This window comes from Gastrolobium bilobum, unplaced genomic scaffold, assembly GCF_033153095.1.
Source record: "Gastrolobium bilobum isolate Gb01-03AN ecotype WA unplaced genomic scaffold, APGP_CSIRO_Gbil_v1 utg2933, whole genome shotgun sequence".
Lineage (NCBI taxonomy): Eukaryota > Viridiplantae > Streptophyta > Magnoliopsida > Fabales > Fabaceae > Gastrolobium > Gastrolobium bilobum.
Genome location: NW_026898380.1, coordinates 271,439 through 288,073, shown reverse-complemented (window position 1 = coordinate 288,073; position 16,635 = coordinate 271,439). Strand labels below are relative to the sequence as shown.

General features: G+C 32.0%; 1 protein-coding gene and 1 pseudogene across 1 annotated transcript; both read right to left on the bottom strand.

Moving 5' to 3' along the window:
• Positions 1–4,340: 4,340 nt before the first annotated feature.
• Positions 4,341–6,090, bottom strand: LOC133315502 (chaperone protein dnaJ 8, chloroplastic-like). Its single transcript, XM_061517139.1, has 3 exons — positions 5,628–6,090; positions 5,369–5,437; positions 4,341–4,668 (listed from the first exon to the last, which is right to left on the bottom strand). Exons 1-3 carry the CDS (start codon positions 5,814–5,816, stop codon positions 4,498–4,500), a joined length of 429 nt encoding a protein of 142 aa, XP_061373123.1. The 5' UTR covers positions 5,817–6,090; the 3' UTR covers positions 4,341–4,497.
• Positions 6,091–8,404: 2,314 nt separating this feature from the next.
• On the bottom strand, positions 8,405–10,953 carry LOC133315515 (putative leucine-rich repeat receptor-like serine/threonine-protein kinase At2g24130; annotated as a pseudogene).
• Between the last annotated feature and the right edge of the window lie 5,682 nt (positions 10,954–16,635).

Here is a 16,635-nt window from a genome sequence, read left to right as displayed (position 1 = left end):
CCGTCTTTGTTCTGATCACTTTAGTTAATGTTATTGATGTACTTTGGTTGCGCTTTATTGTAGGGTGGTAGGATCCACGCCACTATCAAAGGTTCTTTGCAGGTGCGGAAGAAAATCCATGAAGGAGAGTGCTATTTTATAAAAAAAATTGGAGTTGGATTCAATAGCAATATTTTCAGGTCAACCAAGCATCAATATCGTTTGTCTTTCAACTTAAGGACTGATGTTAAATCGATTGTTGATTCTAATCTTTCTGCGAGTGGATTTGATTTTGTTGATTATGACATCATTGAGAAAGAATCATTTGACTCTCCTTATTTAGTAGGTAATATATTTTTCCTTACTGATGTTCATTATTTAATTATTGCATTTTTTATGACAAACTCATTGCTGCCCTCTTTGTTTTTTAGACGTCATTGGTTTACTCTTAGGAATGGGAAGTTGGTGATCATGTAGTTTCTGGTAGAAAAACCAAAATGGTTGTGTTGGAGCTTGACAACCTGAGGTATTTAAAATGTTAGAGTAAAATAAAATAATTTTGTTGCCGCTCTGTTAGCTTATATGTTTCGTGTATAACGTTGTTCTTGCTGCAACTCATATGTAGGGGTCACAAGCTGGAGTGCACTTTGTGGGAGCATTATGTGGATGAGGTGCAATTTCTTTTGGCAAACAACGACACTCCTCATAACGTCATAATATTTCAACTGGGAAGGATAAAATGTTTTAGGTGTATGGTTTTTCCCAAACGAAACGTTATTTGATTTTTAGCTTCTATATTATGTTTTTATTCGATTTTTTTATTCGATAGGTAAGATCGGTTTAACGAATACAAAATATACAACAAGGATTGTCATAGATTCGAAGGTGCCAGAGATCATTGAGTTCAAAAAATGGTGTGTTTATTATTCTTAAACTTATGTGTCACGTTTATTCAGGTTATTCACTTATAGTGCTATAAATTTTTGCTTTATAGTCTTTCCGCTGATGGTGTGGAAAGTAGTCTGAGGTTCACTCAGTTGTCTACTTAGTCCTCATATTCTTTCGAAAATGATTTTCTTAAGGAGACTGAAAAAAGTCTACCAATGATGTGAAGCTTTGTGGTGAGGTAAATATTGAAGTCTGTTTGATGCTTTTATTTATTTATATCAAGTATGTATTGATGATGTTTCTTTTTTACCTGCGATGGCTATATTTAAGGTTACGACGTACATCACGTATGGGACTATAAAATCCATTGAGAGCAAATAAAACTTGTGGTACAAGTCTTGCAAGAAATGTCCATTTTTCGTTTTTGAGGATTTTGAGAAGTGGTGCTGTAAGAACTGCCAAAATATTGGGAAGATTATTATCCAAGGTAATATATTGTTCTTGGTTTATAAATTGTCTTTAATCCGGATCCTTAATATTTGTTGCTGATGTACAATTTTGCAAAATGATAGATTTAGTGTTCAAGTCAGAGTTGTGGATAACATAGATTCTGCATCATTTCTTCTGTTTGATCGAGACTGTGTTTCTTTGTTGGGAATGAGCGTTGGTGAATTGCGCGAGCTGCATTTCAAGAGGGTTTGTATTATCATTCCTGTGAAATAGTGAACCTATATATTTTGTCATTTTTTGCACACTGTTTGCGCTATAGTTGTTATAACGTTTTGTGCCCTGTTTATTTATTTATTTTTTTAGGGTGCGGATTTGGATCAATTTCCAGAAGAACTAAATGTTCTGAATGAGAAGTCAATGCTATTTAAACTTAATGTGAAGCAAAAGGATTTGAACTCATACAGTGAGCCAAAATATCAAGTTTCTAAATTTATATTAGCGAAGAAATAATTTCAGCATTCCTTAAGTTTCTAATCAACCCAAATGTATGCTGCTTATTTATTTCTGGGAGATATCCAGTTTTCTTATTCATTTTGTTGACTGTTGTTGGTTGTTGTATATCACAGGATGAAGCAAATTTCAATAATGCTCGCGAAAATGAAATTGTATCGTCAGAACAAGAAAAGGTGTTGGTAACCCATTATTTGAATTTAAATTGATGTTATGAAAAAAGATATTTTGATAACTACTTGACGTACCGTTTTTTTTAAAAAAACAATAGGATGTTGAGAGTCAGACCTGTGATAGTGCTGACGTTGGTGATATTTCTCTGACTTTGTTGACACTGGTGATTAATTCTCATGATTCCATTGCTGGAGAATTTAATTGTTCAGCTGTTCGAACTGCGAAAAAAAAAAGCTTGAAAAAGAGTTATGTAGTTTCTAATTTATATTTGTAGTTTTATTTCTTTGACATATTTTTTTTTTTCTGCATATATTGTGAAAACCACTTCATTTGCTTACGCAAAGTGAAGATGCTCATAATTGATTTTTCTTTCTTTTTTTAAATAGATTTGATACAGAAGCAGATGAGAATATCCAGTAGATTGAGGTACTGTGACTGAAGAAGCTTATTTTGTGTCCCACCTTGAATTTTTTTTCTCCTACTAGTGACTCAAAGCATAAGTGAGTCTCACCTTGAATTTTTTTCTATCGAATAATTTGTAAGCCCCACTTATACTATGAGTCACTAGTAGAAGAAAAAAAATTTCCTTTAAAAGGAGAAAATACTTTCCCTATATATATTCACTAGTCCATATCATTCTTGTTATCCTTATTTCTCATAATCTCATTTGATAATAAATATGTAAGCCTCTTCTCAACCCAATTCATAAATTTTGCAATAGGAGATTCTCAAATCGTAATTAAAATATGATTTTTCTTATTTTTGGACTCAACTATGGAATGAAGACGATGCCCTATATTTACTAAATTCCAGGTTAAAAGAAACGTGCAATCCAAGTAGAGTGTAAATCTGTTCTTTCTTTTCCTTTCTTTTTTTCTAGCAGATCAGAGAAAAGGAGAAGTAGTACAGTGTAATAGAATAAGCACCGGGATGAATCAGCTAAGCTGAACAATTAGCCTCGAGGAGAATTTCTCCAGATGGACCAGACTTCTTCATTATGAGAATCCCATTTTGCTAGATATTCTGCACCTTGATTGCTATCTCTAAGGATGAAGCAAAAAAAATATCCTTATAAAAACAACAACAATGCACAATCAGGAACCTAGAAGGCAAAATATTTTTCCAGTATTTGATTTTCATCAGAATTTCATATTACAAATAAGAATTATTTTTACTTCATTATTTATATTTGCAACAAATAAAAATATTCGCATTTAAAAAGAATAGTAAATTATTCGTTATCATATATATATATAGTTAGGGAAATATTATGGTCATGTGATAGGAGACAATAAATATCTTTTACGCACTCAAAAAGACGTGGCTCATTTTCAATTTTTCTTTTCTTTTTCTATACAATGAGACTCACATAAATTTGTGAGTGCAACATGAGATATCTTATGTCCTATTGCATAAGAAAATGTAATCTCATATAGTTATAAACTAAAAGATAAATAAGAGCCATCGATTGTTGAGGTGTAGTGCTATACTTCGTATGATATGAGTTATACAATCTTGCAAAAGGGAAGTGATCACACTAATACAATATTGGTTGGCAAAGTGTATCCGACTAAATCACACACGATTGAAGTGAGAAGGCCTTTGGGTAATCTGTTTCCTGGGCTGGGGGTTTGTTTGATGATGACGGAATGACTTTGGTTCTCCTTCAGCGCGATGATCCTGACTGGGGGTACCTGCAATGACACTCCGACGCTCAAGTCAGTATCAATGACATGTTTATGTGTATTTTTACTGAATTAGATGATAATACCTGAGCATGTACCCTTTGTTTATATAGTAGTTCTAATGCCGCCTCAGGAAGACGGTATGGCCTTTGATTGGATGCTCAAGGGCTGCAGGTTCAGCTGGTGCTTTCATAGCTTTATCCCTTTATGTCAGGCTATCTTGGTAGAGTGGTGACAAACTGGTGCTGTCTTCTGTTTATTTGCTCAATGGCGCGGTGGACCTTTATTAGTTCCTGAATTTGCTTCCCTATCTCTGAAATTATGTTAAAGGAAGGTTGCATGCGCGATGATGGCATCGTGTTATGTTGTGCACGATGGAAGCCATCGTGCCTCGCTCTGGGCCTAGTGGGTTTGGATCTCGTTCTATGTGTTTGGACTTTTAATGGGCCTATCATATTTTATCCGGATCAGAAAGGAATAATGTTTTCAAGATAGCTTCGTAATTAGGAAAATCATCTTTATTTGCAGGGATCACATTTTATTACCAGTGAAGCATTGATTGGGGAAAGGATAAATTTAGGATATGACATGTTCCACACAGTTCATGAAAAGAACTTTTTCTTTTTTTGAAGTTCCATTTGTATTATTGACACAAAGTTCCTCAACTCCAATTATGCAAGAGGAAAATTGACTCTTCGCCCACTTGGATTATGTACACGGAACACCAACCACTTTTGATGACGACAAGTGGGTCTAACATCATAATACATAGTAATGACTCAGAAAATACATAATAAATTACAGAAAAATTTCAAATGTAAGGATTAATATGAGATGTGTAATCACGAATTCCTGCTCCTTCCCATCCCATCCACTCTTCCCACAAGTCCCAATCTGGATATATAGGTTCATCTTTCCCTGCATCATTAGCCTCATACATATCTGTCCCATTGGATTCTCCTCTCAAATTGGCCATCACAATCTGCGTTCCACATTAGCAACATGGAAATCCCAATTAGATAGAATATGGTTGTCTTATAATTATAAAGTCTAAATTCTGCTAGAAACCATGGGCGAATAAAGATGATAAGTTATTGCTTTCGTTGCTTTAGAATAACACCAACTAGGGGATTGATCAAATCATACCAACTATTAATCCCATTTCATGAGCTCATCATTATTATATTCCAAATAGGCCATGATTTGACTCAGCATCAGCCTCCTTATAGTAAAGTAATACTAATAACCAACCAAACCTATATGTTCCTTATAACTATATACAATTTTAACGATGGGAAAGGTTATATTTATAACCTATTTTCGTTTACAACTTTTTATAATCATATCGTAACTGTTGATTGAAAATCAACGGTTAAGATTTTCGCAAATCAAATTTATTAATTAATTATAAATTCACAATAAATGATAACCGTTCAACGGTTAAGATATAGTTGTAAGAGGTTGTAAACGAAAATAGGTTGTAAATGAAAATAGGTCGTAAGTATAACATTTTCCATTTTAAATATATATATAAAGAAAGCATTTTGAGGGGAAAAAACAATAACAACCATTGTACGAACTAATAAGTGAAAACCAGAAATTTTCAGTCTCCATTGAGTGCAGTGTAAAGAAATAATCACTATGTAACTAAAATTCAGTCAAGTATAGACAAGATAACGCACATCATAAGCCTCGTTGATCTGGTGAAACTGGACCCCACATTTGCTTCCTCTACAAACGTCTGGATGATACTGAAACAAAACAAAATACCAAAGAACTAATGTTAACATTTTTATTTTTCTTTCAGAGAAATAGACCCACTTTCAGATGAATCTCATGACGAATTCCGATTTCAAAGGAAAGAGAGCATTTCATAATTCATAGAACAAAATCCAAAACGTAAATAAAAAATTAAAAAAAGGAAGGGAGATGGACATGTACCTGGAGAGCAAGCTGCCTGAAAGCCTTCTTAACCTCAATTCGAGAGACACCAGGTTTGATTCTTAAAGTCTTATAAGAATCCGTCAAAGAAGAGCAACAAATCTTAACACTTTTCTGCTTCCTTTCTCTGCCTCTCAATTGCATCCATGACCCACCAATAACACCACCAACAGCAGCAGCAGCAGCCATTGTATTTTAAGCTCTTAATTTCCAAATTCACAAATGTCTAACACCAAACCTTTGCTTTGGTTATAAATAACTGAAACTCAAATAATTGCAGAATCAGAATAGATAAAGCCTCTTTGGGAAGGGATATCAAATCAAATACACCACGATTAAAGTGGAAGTGGAAGTTGTGTATATATATAGGAAAGGAAAATATTTATGTTAATGGAGAATTGGGGGCATCTCATCTTACGTGGGACTCACCGTTCTTATCCATTGGGTCAAATGTGACGTCGTGGGTTGTATTTTGGGACTCAGACAAGCGAAAAAACAGAGTTGCAGTCTTGGTTTACCTCTTCCATGTTCGGATTTGTAATTAAAATTATATGTTTTTTTAGAAGGTTATACTTACAACTTTTTTTTTTCTACATCCTCTTGCAACCATATCTTTAACACCATTGATTTTTGCCAATCAACGATTATGATTTTCGTAAATTAAATTCATTAATTAATTCACAATAAAAGATAACCGTTGATTGGCGGAAATGAACGGTATTAAAATATTGTTGTAAGAGGTTGTAAAAAAAAAAGTTGTAAGTATAATCTTCCTCGTGTTTTTTTATCTGTTTGTTTTACCTTTTTTTTTTCTTCTTAAAACTAGAGGTGACAAAGTGAGTGATCCGCTCTACCCTGACCCGCCATCAATCCGTCAAAAAACAAATCAACCTGTCCCGCTCCACTTTTGAAGGTAGACTGAAAAACTTAACCCGCCCCTCCCTATTGGCGGGCTAGGTGAGTTAACCACCAGCCCGAGTCTATTTTATATTGACTGACCTCGCCCCGCCTATACCCGCCGTCAACCCTCCACGTCTCATTTGACGGGTGGGGCGGGTTGGCTTGCCAAGCCAAGCCCGTTTTGTCGACCTCACCTAAAACTGCTATTTTGGTTTGTTTACGGGAATATTCCAAGGTCTTTTCTGCAACTATAATAAAAAAAATTTCTCATATAATAGATACATATGGTGTTCATATCTATTAAAAAATAAAAAAGTAAAAGAAAATATTGCATGAAAATCAAAGGGTTGCTAATAGAAAAAATAACTAATAACTCTTCTACAACATGAGAAAATATTTTTCCAATATTTAATTATTTTTTAACATAAAATTATATGAATAATTACTTGTACGTTTTATTAACAAAATCAATACATGGAAAGTTCTATCCAAGTCAGTTAAAATCGAGATTTTACGTAAAATCAGAACGAGAATAAAAAATTGTAAAACTTAAAATGATAACGTAAAAAAATCATAAAAACATAAAATCGTTTGAAATATTGATAAAATTATTTTGATAAAAAAATAATAAAAACGTAAAATCATAATGATAAATCAAGACTTTAACTACTATGATTCTATTACGTTAATATCACTCCCAAAATAACCAAATGCAAGCGAAATGAAAAATTGAGGTTCTCCAACTATATATATATAAAAGAAATAAATATTTAAAATAATTTTATCTTAAAAATAAATATATATTTATCCTCTATTTATTACAAAATAATTTCCAATTTTATTTCATGAAAATCTAGAAATAAATGCATTACCAAATTAAAAAATGATTTTACTTTTAAAAAAATTATCAGTTGAAAGAAATCTAAGGTTGAAGTTTTCAAAACCTAGAGGTTAACACGTGAAAGAAAAATAAATAAATAAATTGAGCGAGGTGACGTGTTGACTTTGATACGGTGAAGTTTAGGAAGAGTCGATGATAAAATTACCAGAACACGTGTGAAAATCATTTAAGATACAGTGTGTTTGTTTGAATTGGGAAGGTAACGGTGTAAAGTGCAGAGGAACGTCTTGTTCTTTCAAATCTTAGAGCAAGCAGAAATAAAAAATCACTTCTTTTACAAGTAAGTCTAAATTTTTAGTATTCTAATTTCATATAATTCTATATAATTCTATTTTGTGATTTCTTTCAAGAAATGGTATTGTTAGGGTAAATTAATCAATGGATTGTATACGTGTTTTATGAGAATCACGCTGGATATATCATTTAGAATATCTTAAAGTTATCTTCTCAATACTACTTTTGAGAAGAGTTTAAAGTCTTAATTCTGAATCAGCTCTAAATCAAATTAATTACGAAGTAATGAATGGATTGAAATATTTCAAAAAAGAAGAAGAAGAATATATTAACGTTACCCAAACTATGGTGTAATAATCCACAGTTTATTATTACATGCTTACAGCATAGACATGTCATGTTATGCAATTTAGATGTCTTCAATTGGTTCGTTCTTGTTATATGCTAATATCTTTTCCCTTTATAAAATCGATTTTATAAGAGTTATGTTGTAAGAGAAGTAATTGTGTAATGTTACAGAGATTCGTTTTGTGTGCCTTAGTTTCTTTTTTCTTTACTTCAAAAAATGCAGGTCCCACAAAATATTACGTGTGTAGAAAATTTTTTTTGTGTCATGTGACATGATAGATGCAAATCCCTTATAAAATTTCAATTTATCATTGCAAGTTTTGGGTTGTACACTGCACAAGTATATGAGAAAACTGGAGCATTTACCATTATCCGCTGAAAAAAGAGAGAAACGTTAATCACCACCTATTGTAGAAGATGAAATTCCAAGAGAGGAGGCAAAAGTTCCTCTTGTGTCCCCATTAAGGTATCTCTTGAGACGATCTATGTCATCTGCTGCAACAAGCATGGTAGGTCTTGTTGAAGGTGACTCCTGTGTGCAAAGGATCCCCAACTCAATTAACTCCCCAATAGCAATTTCCCACATCTTCTAAACCTCTTGGGATTGATCTCCTGAAGCTGTTACCAAAGCAGGGTCTACCACTTTTTCTACCCTTCCATGATAGTGACTTTTTACCCATTTGTGCAGACTTAACCCGCCAACAAACATGTCATCTGTTGGTCGTCTTCTAGTCACCATCTCAAGAACTAGAATGCCAAAGCTATAGACATCTCCTTTGGTAGATGTATTTGATCCAAATCCATATTCTGCATGAGAAAGTGTGGAAGACTATTGATGACTTCTTGGACCTAAATTGATGTTTTCCAAATTTATGGAAGCTACTTAAATGCTTACAGCAAACACATTATAAACAGGAACAGTGACCATTGTGCCACTGTTCACCAACTTTTTTACCTAAATGCCACGCGAACAGTGTTATTTTTCAATCTGCCACGGGGCAAGTTCGCTTCTGACACAAGCGACCTCGGTTTGTTGATGTGTCAGCTTTCTGGTGGTGTCAAAGTTCGCTTCTGACACAGGCGTCGCTTGTGTCAGAAGCGAGCTTGCCCCCGTGGCAGATTGGGAAATAACACTGTTCGTGTGGCATTTAGATAAAAAAGTTGGTGAACAGTGACATTTTGGTCAGTATCCCTTATAAACAGGAATGTTATCTTGCTAGTATATGTATGAGATGCCAAAAATTATGTCATATATTTTGTTTCGTTGGTGTCAAATTGTGGCACATTTAACTTGAATGGTAGTTTTCCTACTTTGATAAGAACTAATTAAATTACTTGGTCCCCGGAAGTTACTTATCAACTCGGGTCTATCTGGTCCCTCAGTCCTCTGAGACGAAATGATTTCTTTAAGATGCTTGCATCCGATTACACAGCAAATTACTGACAAGAATGTTGATATGAAAATGACCAAGATGCATATAATCAAGAACAAACGTCTTTGAAACCATCGTCTCTTATGAGAGCACTGGGATAAGCCTGTAATTGTCCCACAAAGTTGTGGATTTCCTAAGAATGATAAATATGACATTGAATTAAAGATGCCACCAGATGGAACCTTTCCCTCCAGGTTGTTAAATGATAAATCGAGAAAAGTGAGTGTGCCAATTTTACCAAGTGTTGTTGGTATCAATCCAGATAATTGATTTCTTGAAACATCAAGAGATTCAAGGTTCTTCAGATCTCCTAAGGATTCTGGGAGCTCCCCTTGAAGAGAATTGTTTGAAAAATTTATCATAGAGACAGCAATGCATCCTGCTATCTGAGGGAAGATACTTCCAGTTAGGTGATTTGATGAAAGATCCATCTCCTGAACCTTTTCTAATTTGCTGAGCTCAATCGGCAGGGAGCCTTCAAGATGATTATGCGAGACATTTATGAAAATTCTGAGCTCATGCAAGCCTAAGAGTTCAAGTGGGATGCTTCCTGTTAATCTATTATAGGACAAGTCTAGCTTGTACAGATTAGTGCACCGTCCCAATGTAGGAGGTATTGTTCCTGAGAGAAGGTTATTGTTTAGAAACAAAGAATTTAGCCGGACCAAATTTCCCAAACTTTCTGGAATCCTACCTGAAAATTCATTGTGTGACAGATCTAGTAGACCCAGATGTTGACACTTGCCAAATGCTTTTGGAATTTAAGTCTTGAGAAGGTTGTGTGATAAGAAAAGTTGTTCCAAGTTTGGTAATCTGCAGATCTCAGAGGAAATATTTCCATTTAGAAGATTGGATGTTAAATTCAGGATAAAAAGACTTGAAAGATTTGCTAAGCTGTGAGGAATTGATCCAAAAATTTGGTTTTCCTGCAGGAGTAGAGTTCTTAGGCTGGAGCCTTGGAAGGGAGTGACCAAATGCTGCAAGTAAAAGGAAGAACAGTGTTTGTAAGAAAACCATGTTGTATTGGTTGTAAACACTTGTTATGTTATGCGCAGAGCAACAAATACAAAAAATTGGATTGGAAAACAAAGCAATATGAGATAAAGGAAATAAGAGGGAAAAATAGACTGGCACACACATGACACAAGTTTTTACATGATTCCACAGTGTGCCTATTACACAGGCGAAAGATAGATCAAAAGTATCTATTAAAATGAAGTAGACTACAACAGGTGGAAATAACTCTAGCACTTAAATCCCAATCTCAATACACCCAATAATCCTCATAGGATGATACACAAAATTGAGTACACAAAGAAAGCTATGGGAATAAAAATATTTAACTCTCACACACTTATTCAAAACAATATGAACTTGCGCTTCTATTTATAAGCAAGAAAAAGAGACGGTGTAGAATTCTTCATCATGAAGAAACCAAATGCTTCAAGCTGAAGAAACCTACAGCGAAATTATTTGCGGCTTTGCATGCTAAACAAGATGGGGCCGTCATCAAAACTTTAATAAAGTTTGCTGCTCTTTGGCTTTCAAAAAATTAAATGCGACCGTTAACTTGCTGCTAAATTCGCAGCATCACGTTCTTCAAAGATTTTATATATATGTTGAAACCAGATTTTGCAATTACAGCAATCTGAATGCTGTTTGAGATGTCATTTTATCTGTACAATAAAACTTGGTGAACGTAGAAAACTCAACTGTCTTTAACTGTGCATGTATAAAATCTACAAGCTGTTCGCTTGAATATGCAATCTAAGGGCATGGTTGGTGTATAGTATAGGATAAGACCTGATAGTATAAGACTTGATAGTATAAGACCTGATTGTATAAGACCTGATTAAATTTTAATACTATCTAACGTTTGATATAATATTGTATAAGATAATATCCTCCAATATTTTAAAAATTAATATATTAAAAAAAAATTATTTTTATTATATAAATATTGAAATGATATATTAGTTCTTGGAAATTGTATTTGTAAGCAATATTAATACATCAACCCCTTATCAGGCCTAATCTACCACTCCTAGGCCGGATTAAGTTATACATCATTTTGATCTATAAAGGGATCCTGCTGTATAAGCTTATACTATACGATGGTCACACCAAACAACTGAAAATGTCATAAGTATAAGCTTATACTATTAGGCCTTATACATCACACCAAACACGCCCTAAGGGTTGTTTGATGTGATGTATAAGGCTTGATAATATAAATTTATACTATATATTATGACATTTTTAATTGTTTGGTATGACCATCGTATTGTATAAGCTTATACAGCAGAATTCTTCGATACATCAAAATGATGTATAACTTAATCCAGCCTAAGGGGGAGGGATTAGGCCTGATAAGGAATTGGTGTATTACCATCGCTGACGAGTGCAATTCTCAAGAATTAATATATTATTTTAATATTAATATATTAAAATAAAAATTAATTTTTCAATATATTAATTTTAAAATATTGAATATTTTTATTTTTTAAAAAATTAATTTATTCTTTGGATACATTGATTAATAGATTTTGTAAAAATTAATATTATATGACATTTTTGGAAGAATTATATAAGTTCTTTATTAAAGGATATTTTTATTAAAAATGTTTATTTTTATTCTATATAATATTATACAATGCATTACCAAATACTAGATAATATTATTTTATACAATATGTTATTTATACAATACCATGCCAAACAATGGATATTATTAAAATTCAATCAGACCTTATACTATCAGGTCTTATATTATACTATGCATCAAACATGCCCTAGATAACGCATATAAGAGAGATGGTAATAGAGATATTTATTAATATAATTAATTTAACACAAAAGATTAAGTTATTAAGTAAAGACTCGTTAATGGTTTTATATTATATTCCTTTAACCAATGTTATTAAAACCGGCCTGGTCATTGACCCGGTCGAGGTACTGGGTCACTGGTTCAACCAGTGGGTCACCGGTTCAATCGCATGACCCGGTAATTATATGTAATTTTATAATTTATATTAAAAAATTATAAACATACTCAAATATCTAAAAAAAAGATAAAAATTTCAAATATTTTAAAATAAAAAATAAAAAATCACATATTATTATTCAATAAAAGATCAAACAAAAATATAAGGATCATGATACGGGGCTTTAAGTTTAAAAAATGACATCTCTAACTATAAATCAAATCAAAATTTTATGGATAGTGCATAATTGAGATAATATTAATGTTGTAGGTACATAACTTATGTAAGTCAATAAGTAAAAAAATATTCAAATATGTCCATTATGATTTTTTTTGAAAAAATAAATAATTTGAAAAAAAAAATATTTTGCGTCCAGGCCGGGTCACCGGTTTTCGTGAAAACCGATCGGGTCGGACCGAGTAACACCGGTTTTGATGTATGGCCGGTCTGTTGCTTCAACCGGACCGGTTATATGACCAGTTCACCGATTCCCGGGTCGACCCGGCCGGGTCGGTCCGATTTTAATAACACTGCCTTTAACACTCTTCCTAGATGAGAGCCATTGCGGTTGAATGGTGGATAATGAATCAGGCTCCATCTATGTGTGCTAAAACATTTCACTATATTTAATTATCACGCAGATAAGAGAAAGGGTAATAGAGATATTTATTAATATAGATAGGAAATTATAAAGAATCAATTTAATCCAAAAGCTTAAACAATTAAGTAAAGACTCATTAATAGTTTTATATTATATCTATCTAACACGTTCTCTCACATGAGATTCATTGGACTTAAAGAATGGACAATGCATCAAGTCTCATTTCGTGTGCTAAGACATTCCAAAATATTTAATTATTATTTCTAATAGAATAGGGCAATAATGATCGAACTTGTGACCACTAGGTCATAAAGGCTCTGATATCATATAAAAATTAATTTAATCCAAAAATTTAAGCTATTAAGTGAAGATACACTAATAATTTTATATTATATTTTCTTAATCTAAAGTAAATCTAATGACAAGTATCAATGGAGTTTACATAAGAAATTTTTTATTTTCAACAAACAATTAGTAGCCTACTTAAATGGCACCGCCTATGTTTAGAATCATATCTTTTTCAAAACCGAAGGCCAGACTTGTAATCTTTGGACAAATTATGTGCCTGAAAATAAAACATCACCAAATAACCAAGCACACAAATCTTGCTCATTATTTTAATGCTATTTATGATCAGTTATTTCCAACCCAATGAGTAATTGACTTTTCATATTTTTCACCAAATTATTATTGATAGAGTTTGAGTATTATTGAGATTAAATACCATACATTAGCATACCAAAAAAAATACCATACATTAAATATATGATTATATATGTTAATTTTGTGAATAATTATTTAGACTTATGCAATTAAGCTAATGCATGGTCTAGTGATATTATCATATTCAACTTCAACTATGAAGTGTTTGTTAGAATATTAAACGTATTAACTCAAATATTTGCCAACCTTTCATCTAATATATATGTCACAAATACACACACCTCACAGAATCGATTTAGAGGCATCTATAGAAAACATAGATAGTAATCTAGACGCAACTATAAGTTGATCCCTAGCTTGAAAGTGGTTAGAAATGGAAGGAGAAATTTTTGCACACTAAGGGGAGGGGGGTTTGGTTTGCAGCACTTGGTGAGGGAGGAAAATGAGTGGAATGAAGTTCAAATGAATATTAAGTCACTTAAAATCCTGTTATCTTTGACCACTTATTTTATAAAATTTGCTAAGTATCCCTCTTGTTTTTTCTTCTTCTTGATTTCTAAACTTAATCCAACTTAAATAATATCAATTCTGTCACTAAATTCACTAAATAATAATATTATGACATCATAATTGAGTTTAGGCCAATTTTTGCATAATTGCAATTTGGTCTCCAAACTTTACCAAAATTATAATTTGACCCCAATAATTCTCATAATTATTTTCTTAATCCTAATTGACTTGTTTGGTATATATTTAATTTTTATAATAATAATCTCATTTATGTGTTTTCCATTAAAATTTCATAGTAACATTTTACCCGGATAAGATTTATTATTCACACTTTTTTCTCCCCAAAAAGTGTTTAAACTCACAAAATTGTATTCTTAAATTTTATCATTTTTATCACCAAAATAATCCTAAATTATTTATTTCACTAGTTAAGGTTATTATAGACATAATAATGATTTCAATACTTTGCATGCGTATCAACAAAAATGATAAAAATTTAAAAAAAATAACGAGTATTGTTTTAATTTTTAAATTGACAATATTTAATCTTATAGAAAGGACAAATATCTAAAAACATAACTAGCTAGTAGCGTACAATTTTTTTATTTTTTTTTAGTACAATAAAAGGGCAAAGCCCCAAGAGAACCGCAGAAAAAAACAACAAAAACAACAAAACACAAAAGAAACACCAATCAATCAGGGGCCCCAGTGCTAATGTTGGCAGCACCCTTTTGATCCAAAAAAATGAGATGAAGCAGATCAGTAGGAGGGGTTGGGCAACAATGAGAACCCCAAGGGAAGGGGAGAGAGCATCTTTAGCTCCGTACTAACCACCGTTTCACGAGGAAGTGTGGAACTATTGAACGAATACATTGTTTCAGAAGTATTAATAAAAAAAATTGTTTGAGAAGCATTAAATATATTTTATTATTTTTCCTAAGTTATTATTTTTTTATGCTCTTTTATATTCCTAAAATATTGAATATTTTAGTTCTTTTAATAATTTATATTTTTATTACTTAAACACTACTCTCTATATTTTAGTTAGACAAATAAAAAAAAAAATAAGGATAGATCATTTTTTGGCCTTTAATAAGATAACTCTACATTCATTGTTATTTTCCACGTTTTAAGTATCATTAATAATAATCATCCAGAGCTACTTGGCAGAAGAGATTTTCCACCTTTTAAATTTTCGGAATCCATCCTCTTATATTAAAATTTTATATAATTTAGTTACGTAAAATTTTTATTAATGATAATTACACTTCACATATTTAATGCATATAAAAAAATAAATACAAAATTTTTATATAATCAGATCATATAAAATTTTAATATAAGAGGATTCCTCCCTAAACTCTTACACAGGGAATAAATACTGGGATGCATTGTTTTTTCTTCTTAAAAAAATAAAAGCATGGGCATCATCTTACTTTTTTTTTTTTTTTGAGTAAAGTTTCTTTAAGGTCCTTAACAAAAAATACGGTCTTCATTTTAATTTCTTACAAAACAAAAAAAAGTTTTCTAATCCCTAAAATTTAAAATAGACCTATTTTAATCAATTTGAAAAACTAATATAGATATATTTTTTAAATATACTATGGGCAACAATTTCAATTAAATGAATCAATTTTAAATTTTATTGAGACGAGGGGTTAATTTTTAACTTTTTTTTGGGTAAGAAAATGAGCTTTACTCTAATTTTTTATTGATTTTTTTTGTTTTCATCTTTTAATGTACCCCTGACTGTGACAACAAATAAACGTCATTGGTGGCGACACCCTGCCATATAAATCCTAACGCTCTATCCCTCACCATTCACCAACTCCCTCGGTTCCTTCCACCCTTTAGTCTCGCCTTGACAACCACATTTGCACGCACATTAAAGTTAATCACGAATTGGATTATGTCATGGACCAATCAAATTTGCGCGTCCCACATTAAAATTAATCAGGAGTTGGTGATTCAATTATGAGTACCACATCACCAGCATCCCTAGGTAATAAGGACAATTTCTTATAAACCCAATATTTGTATAAATGGGTTTTCAGGTGTAACATTTTCTGGAATATTTTATCCAAATTACATTTTAGTGAGATAGATTATGAAATACAGTAAATCTTCAAAAAAATGAATTTAAAAAGTCAAGGGGCAGCGTACACTTATCACCCTCGTAAATTTATTATCTTTACAATCAATTTAATTATCGTTAATTTTCGTTAATCTAACAATTATAATTTATCAAGAATTAATAATTAATTAATAAGAACAATTCAATAATTTTCGATAAATTAAGATTGACGAAAATTAACACTTATTAAATTAAGAGTTAATACCTTTTAGCAAATTTCACGATACCTGCTTTAGTCCCTAGCAAATAAAAAGGCCCATCGTGGTTCCTAAGAAATTTAAAATGGACCCTTAGGATTAA

Bases quoted from the DNA above. Each gene is read 5' to 3' on its own strand.
- LOC133315502 (XM_061517139.1), bottom strand. From the start codon at position 5,816: ATGGCTGCTGCTGCTGCTGTTGGTGGTGTTATTGGTGGGTCATGGATG. The intron at 5,438-5,627 runs GTACATGTCCAT...GTTTTGTTTCAG, and splicing joins TCAGGCAGCTTGCTCTCCAG to TATCATCCAGACGTTTGTAG. The intron at 4,669-5,368 runs GTGCGTTATCTT...TGTGGAACGCAG, and splicing joins AGATCAACGAGGCTTATGAT to ATTGTGATGGCCAATTTGAG.